The sequence below is a fragment of the Protomyctophum bolini genome, assembly GCF_963924005.1.
Source record: "Protomyctophum bolini genome assembly, chromosome: 6".
In the NCBI taxonomy this organism is placed as follows: Eukaryota; Metazoa; Chordata; class Actinopteri; order Myctophiformes; family Myctophidae; genus Protomyctophum; species Protomyctophum bolini.
This window is the reverse complement of record NC_137867.1, coordinates 32,174,989-32,182,883: the sequence shown is the minus strand read 5'-3', so window position 1 is coordinate 32,182,883 and position 7,895 is coordinate 32,174,989. Positions and strand designations below refer to the sequence as shown.

Below are 7,895 nucleotides of genomic sequence, written 5' to 3'. Positions count from 1 at the left end.
GATCCAGGGTCAGTTTGAGGCGCGCTCTTCTGTCTGGACCTTTGGATCGATGTTGCGCCTGCGCACAGTGTAGTTCGTCTGCGTGTCATGTTGATGAATGTTAAAATTGGGTAGTCAACATGTCTACCGCTGCTGCTGAACGAAACAATAACGAGGAAACTGGACTTCACGGTACGTACTACCGCACACTTTTATCCGCACGTTTGGTATCAAAAAGTGTAGTTTGAATATGTTTTCGTGATTGTGCGCGCATTGCCTGGGTCCAGTTGCAATTATGATGTTTATATTGGAAAAGTTACATCGCGTATAGAATTTCCTTTTCTTCTGGGCGGGGCGGAAGCGTGATGTTAATATGCGTCATCGTAAATGCTCCAATGGAGTTGCGCTAAAGATTTGATTGATTGAATTTCAACCAACCATAGCTATACGAATCTGCGTTGGGAGGGCTGTAGCTATAATAATAATAAACAAGTTTCAGACAAAAGATGAAAGAAATATTAATTTTCCTGTCGTGGAATTACATTACTGTCATTGATTAGTGAGTAAGCATTTTTATTGTGAAAAATGTTATGCATTTTCAGTAAATGTTATAAAAGTAACGTATTATTTGTAAATAATAGTAGAATATCATATGGCCAAAACATAGAAAGACATTGTCTTTCGTGTACGTAAGCCTACTTGCATGCACGCTTGCAAGACTAATTGTGCAAGACTCTTATTTATTTTTATTTCGTTTTTTAAAGTAAGTAAGTTGTCTGTCCTGATGAAGGTCTAACGATCGAAACCGTTTATTTAAGTTCCTGACATTGTACTTTGATGTCCTTATCAAAGATCCCCTTTTGAAAGAAAGGAAGTAAAACTGACACGTTCACATGTGTCATTATTAGGTTTAGAAAGATGGCATCGAGTAATATCTATGTCTTTATAACTCGAAATGTTTCGGACAGATTTCTTTGTCCATCGATTGTCCAAAACAATTCCAAAACGCAACGAAGCGAGAGGTTTGTTTACATCATGTTCTACTTCTACTCGAGGAACAGTGCAGCGACTCGCAGCTTATTTTCTGTTATGCAATATAGCTCATAAGGGAATGGACCACCTCGTATATTATATTTAACTTGTAATTGTGGATCGTCATCATACTGTATAGCCGAATCACTAAGTATCAATAGTATATGTGTAACTTGTGTAGTAGTGTAGTCTCACATCATCGCACAAGGTTTACATTCTCTCTCTGACTCTCCGCGACTGCTGGCTGCTAGGGGGATTGCATAACTCCACTCCCTCCACCCCTGTCTGGAAATAGGAAATGTGCAACCTATTTCTGGGGCAGTGGCACAAAGAGATCTATGCTGCAATCTTGAATACAGTGCACTGCTACTGCTAGCCTAGTGCTAGTCTACAAATGCAAAATGAATGAAAACGTAACAATAACAATAATACAGTATGTATTATTGTAATTTGTATGTATTTTTTTTTTTTAATCTCTTGAGTGATTTTATTGATGGGGGGGATCCCTTTTGTGGTGTTATATGTATTGCCAAGATTTGCACAAAATGTGAACCCTGAATTCACCCCCCTTGTGCATACTATAGGGTCCTGGGTGGAGCTGGAGATGAACGGGAACAACACCACAGGGAGACAGGGTGTTCAGCCCAACCCTTCTGTTGCTGGAGCCACCGCCGCAGTCGACCCGCTGAATGGCAACACAGGGGAGAGTGAAACTCCACAGACCATACTGGACCATGTTGTGTCAGAAGAAGAGATCGATGAGAGCCTGGTCGGTGGATTGGAGCACGTGCCATCGTCGTCGTCCATCCACAACGGAGACATGGAGAAGATCCTGCTGGATGCACAGGCTGAGTCTAGCCGAAGCAGCTCTGCCTGTAATAGGTATGGATCAGTGGTGGAAAAAGTACTCAATTGTTTTACTCATGTAAAAGTAGAACTACTGTGTTACAAGAGTTAAAAGTCCGGTATTCTAAATGTACTTGAGTTAAACTACAAAAGTATTGGTATCAAAATGTACTTAAAGTACCAAAAGTAGAAAGTACTCATTATGCAGAATGTCCGGTTTGAACTTTTCAAATGTATCAAAATCTTTTGAAAATAGCCGATGTAGTAAATTAAATATGGATAATGCCATAATGGTGGAGAATATACCTTGCAGGTTTCAGTAGAACAAATCGAGAATCCAGGCACATCCATTAGCTTCCAATATCATAGTTTATTTAGATTAGCCGAAATCATATGACATACAAGGCGGAATGCATCCTTGCAAGTGAGTTCTCACCACGATGCACAGTTAATATACACATTCAATTGTCCAGTTTCCACTTAGTGCATGTACGTGCATGTGAGTAGACTTTCATTGGTGTTCTTGTGTGTCAGAGGTGTGTGTGCTCTTAACGACTCTCCTGCCCTGGTGCTGAACCCAGTCCGGACATATGGCTATGATATATGGGTCCAAACTGCCTGAGTCACCTCGCCCAAACTCAGCTTTGTCCTCATCTCCTCCGGCTCTCTGACCTGTATGACCCTGGCCATAATAGACCCTCTTATGTATCAGCTTCTCACATCATGGCTTATTTGGTGACATACCTATATCCTTCACCTAACCGACAATTTCTACTAGATGTGAACTACATGTCATATCAATCAGATCTTATGTTGTGGATGTAAGTACAGGTGTCCTATATGTGTATTCATGACTTGATCAAACAATTATAACATACTAAAGATGAAAGGCTTTCTCTCTCTCTCCAAAGGGGAAAAGCCTAGGGCAGGGGGTGGTCATGGTCTCTTCTGCATACCCACTTTGAGTTCCTCCCACTGTTTTAGTTGGAGGCAGTCAGGTTACTGAGTCTCTCCCCATATCTATCCCAGAGTGTGTCCCCAACTCTATTTATCTATATATATATATATGCCTACTGTATAATGCCTATATGTCTGGGCGCCAATACACAACACCGATCTACAAGCTCACAATGCGTCACATCGCTGAAACATGGCCGAACGACACATGGACGAAATGTATAGGGTTGAAGTGGTTAATGTATTGTTTTTTTTCAATCATTTTTTTATAACATACATTACATACAGTACATTCACTCACTCACACACACACTTGCACTTGCACTTGTATATACAAAACAAAAAAATAAGTATCTAAATAAGAAAAAATAAAATAAAACATTTGTGTAGTTCTTTAGTTTTCAGTTCTGTTTCTTTTTCTCTTAAACAATAGTCTGTATAGTATTCATATATGTCTCCCACAGCTGGGCAAAATCATTCTGTCTGCCCCTAACTATATACGTAAGTCTTTCCAGTCCAATACAGTTCATAATTTCCTTTTGCCACATCCTCAGTGTTGGAGCGTCTGTGTTTTTCCAGCATAGCGCAACCGCTCTCAAGATTTTTGTCTGGTTAGTTGTCTGTAAAAAGTTCTTTGGATATATTCCAAGTATACAGAGTTTTGCGTTTAGCGGAACTGTAGTTCTAGATATTTCCGACAGACACGTTATAACTCCATTCCAAAATATTTTCATTTTAGGACACTCCCACATACAATGAAATAGGGTACCTTTCTCTGTTAAACATTTAGTACAAACATCTGGAATACTAGCGGACATATGATGGAGTTTAACAGGAGTTATATACATTCTCATTAACCATTTATATTTAAGTAGTTTAAACCTTGTGTTTATGGTCTGTTTTTGTGCTTTTAAACATGCCTGTTTCCACTCTGTCTCATCGATGTCTTCTTGAATGTCTAGTTTCCAAGCATTTAATTTGTCTATTGTTGAATCAGTACTGTAGTCAACTAACAGGTTATAGTATACCGATATGCCTCCCTTCTCTTCTGAGATCAGTGTTTTCTCAAGTATTGATAGGGGTGGTATATACATTATCCGAACATATTTTGATGAAATGTAGCTTTTTAACTGTAGATATTTAAAAAAAAATGTTTATTTGGGATTTGGTATCTTTGGCATAGTGTTCAAATGAGAGCATCACTCCATCAGTATAAAGGTCCATTATTTTCTTGATACCTTTCTTGTTCCATAGCTTAAAACCATTTTTGGCAGGTACAAACTGGTCATTGCCCCATATGGGAGTGAACTGGGATAGTGTAGGCATACCACCCATGTGGTTAATGTATTGTTATAATAATCTACACAGTAACTAGTAACTAAAGTTTTCATAAAAATGTAGTGAAGTAAAAGTACAATATTTGTACTGTGGAAATTGGAAATACTCAAGTAAAGTACAAATGAGAAAATGTCTTTGTCTTCCCAATACCAGAGCATTCATTTCTGTCTATATTGTTTAGTTTAGTGATTCTTTTCTATAATGGCTCTCTCAGTCCCCCCAGACCACCCAGTCCAGATCAAGATCAAGATGAGGGTCAAATCATGTTTGATGTAGAGATGTCAAGCGCAAAGGAAAGCCAGGTAAAACACAACAGAAGTCAACCATTATTATTATTATTATTATTATTATTATTATTATTATTATTATTATTATTATTATTATTATTATTATTATTATTATTTCTGTTACACTTTATCTGTAGTCAGAGGATGAAGGACCATATAAAGAGGTTGAGGAAGATATCCTGATGGAGAAGGGGATAGACTGGGTGGCAGATTGGTCCAGCAGACCAGAAAACATTCCTCCAAAGTAAGTCAAATGTATTATACTGTGTAGCCTACATTGAACAAACATAACTACTCACATTTGGTTGAAGTGGTAAATGGCAGTATTTACATCATACATCACTAAACCAATTATTCGGAATTTGATGATTTGTATTATTATTTTTAATCGATCAATCAATTATTTGGTTAATTGTTTCAGTTATTCTATTACACTCACTCGCCATTCACTGAACAAATATTGATTGTAGTGGCCAATTGTAGAAATCAAATAAAACCAAATCAAATGGTCACTTTTCCAGGCAAAAGAACAATTCCGTTGTCAATGCAAAGTTTCTGTTTGTGTAATGGTTTAGTTATAAAAAAAACATGGAAGCAAACTAATTTAATTGTGTTTCCTGCTTTGGTAAAAAACCATAGACTAAGCTCAGGTGCCCAATGTGTTAACCAATTAACACTAAAATATGCTAAACAAATTACTAGCAAAATAACATTCTAGTTTCACATCTAATCTAAATACAGCTAAAATCTAGAATAATCAAACTATATGATGTATTGTAAAAAATAAAGGTAATGTGGGTCACACGTACCAAGACTGCGTTTTAATTTTTGCACGATGGAATGACAGACGATGGTGTGATCACAAGAGCGGTGGTCACAATAAAAGTTATCTATTGTTAGTAAGACAACCATTAAAAACTAATAACAAATAAATAGCTCCTACATTCCTTTAATCGATTGTTTAACTAACCCATTAATTCTTTTTCAGGGAGTTCCATTTTAAGCATCCCCGACATTCATCATCTCTTAGTATGAGAAAGAGCGGGGTTATGAAGAAAGGTGGTGTCTTCTCTGCAGAATTTCTCAAAGTCTTCATTCCTTCCTTGCTCATCTCTCACATTATTGCTCTTGGCCTTGGGTGAGTCAGATTTTATACACACCGGCACCACAGATAATTTGAAGAATCTGTATGCATTGTAATATAATCATTTTAATACTTATTGCATGGTTTGACTTGTTAGCTGGTTAAATTTCATGCATTTTGTATATTTGTGTTTTTCATAGGGTTTACATTGGAAAGAGACTTGCCACACCCACCAGTTCATACTAAATAGGGAAAAGAAAAACTAAGCAGAGTGCCTGTGTGTGGTGTCAGAGTTGTCCTATCTACAAGTTGTTCAAACAACCTCATGTGGTCAAGTCGTCTCTCTCCCTCTCCCATATTTCTCTTCATGTTTGCATTTAGTTCTGTCAAAGTCTAGATTTGGTTTTGGACACATTGCAAAATGTGGTTGCACTGCTTCCCATTCTGGCACTGTATGGAATATTTTGCATTCACTAACATTCAGTTACTATCAGCCCAGAAGTTAACAGACCCTTCCTGCATGAGAGAATATTACTGATCCTGTAAAAGAAAAAAACTAATTTGATGTCAGATGGCCTGGGAGTTTGGGATTTACTAACTTCCATGCTGATGTTTTTGGTAGACTTATTGGAAATCTGGCAACCTAATCCCAGTGCAATTTATTGTGAAAAGGAGGCCAGCTGCATCTCTGCCTTGTGTCCCAGTGGGCAGATTTCCTGAACCAAAAATATGCGGACAGAAAATAATTAATTTGGGTTTGAGAGTAGAAGGGAGCTTATTGCATTGACCTTTTATGCTCAATATTCATGGAAGTTTATAGGGAGCACAAATTGTGCTGGTCAGTGGGATTAGTTTTTAAATTCCACACTTTTCCCCCTAACAACAGAAGTTGTATAATAGTGGTGGTCAAGGGTTGATCTAGAAGCTTTATGTTTCTTTGTTGAATGTTGGGAAACTTAGACACTCTGATCAAGTGTGTAGGCCCAAAGGTTTCTGGTGGGGAGCATAGATGGTTGAATTTTAACCAAAAATATGCGGACAGAAAATAATTAATTTGGGTTTGAGAGTAGAAGGGAGCTTATTGCATTGACCCTTTATGCTCAATATTCATGGGAGTTTATAGGGAGCACAAATTGTGCTGGTCAGTGGGATTAGTTTTTAAATTCCACACTTTTCCCCCTAACAACAGAAGTTGTATAATAGTGGTGGTCAAGGGTTGATCTCTAGAAGCTTTATGTTTCTTTGTTGAATGTTGGGAAACTTAGACACTCTGATCAAGTGTGTAGGCCCAAAGGTTTCTGGTGGGGAGCATAGATGGTTGAATATTTTAATGGAAATCACTGGCTGGATGATAATTTAAAAAGCTAAGTATATAATATCTTTTGTTTTATTTTACCTACATATCTTTTTCAATAACACGCAATACCACAAACGTGGCAACGTGCCAAATGTGTATGTCATTCACCTCTGCACATGGGTGATATACTATATTGTCTTCTGAAATGTTGAAATATTTTAAATATATGTGAAAATAATTCAAGCTGTGACCTTCCCCTAAGAAACTACTCTGTTTTACATTGTATAATTTGTGTATTCATTATCATATTACTTGTGTAGCATATCTTAATTATTGTGGCAATGTATTTGTTGCCAATGTTTGTTTTTTGTTTTCTTGTTGTTTAACAATCGCCATTTTGATAATTGCTCAACTGTCAGTGGTAGGTATGAAAACATTTTGGGGGCCTCGTATATGAAAGTGTTTTTTTACTTGATCCTAGAAGCCATTGTATGACAATTTCAAAGGACATGGTGGAAAACATTTATTATACTATAGAATTATTATAGCAGCCATGTCTAGAATTAGATTAGTTATTAATATATAATGGAAAATCTGTTGAATCTGATTTTGGCATTGGTCACAACTGTGGCTTGGATTTGGTCATGAGCCAACATTTGCACATTACCAACTTTTATCAATGAGGTGCCACCTCTCCTGTTGACTGCTTTAAAGGAGAAGAGGAACATAATTGGTGTGTTGAAGATTTGCTTGCCTCTAATCCAGATTGTTTGCATGCCTTCATCTTGGTACTAGCACATTTATTGCCTAGTTTCTAGATTCATTGGGTTGTAATAAGCTAGATCAGTTATATAATTTTAATTTTTATATGCATTGTTATTGCTACTTTTTATACAGCACAATATACTGACCATTGCTTGTAGGCAGGGCAGGGCCCTGAGAAATTCCAAGTATTATTCAAGTGTTCATTCAAGCAGTGATATAACGGGTAGCAAGCATTGAGGGTTGTGTTAAAATCAAAGGTACAACTACATTGTAATCATGTTCAAATACTAACATTAAAATGTAAAATTCC

The 7,895-nt window shown here is 37.1% G+C and overlaps 1 protein-coding gene across 1 annotated transcript; it reads left to right on the top strand.

The window, feature by feature from the left end:
- Positions 1-20: 20 nt before the first annotated feature.
- On the top strand, positions 21-7,895 carry bnip3la (BCL2 interacting protein 3 like a). Its single transcript, XM_080766544.1, has 6 exons — positions 21-171; positions 1,596-1,893; positions 4,367-4,454; positions 4,577-4,683; positions 5,428-5,577; positions 5,724-7,895. Exons 1-6 carry the CDS (start codon positions 120-122, stop codon positions 5,767-5,769), a joined length of 741 nt encoding a protein of 246 aa, XP_080622670.1. The 5' UTR covers positions 21-119; the 3' UTR covers positions 5,770-7,895.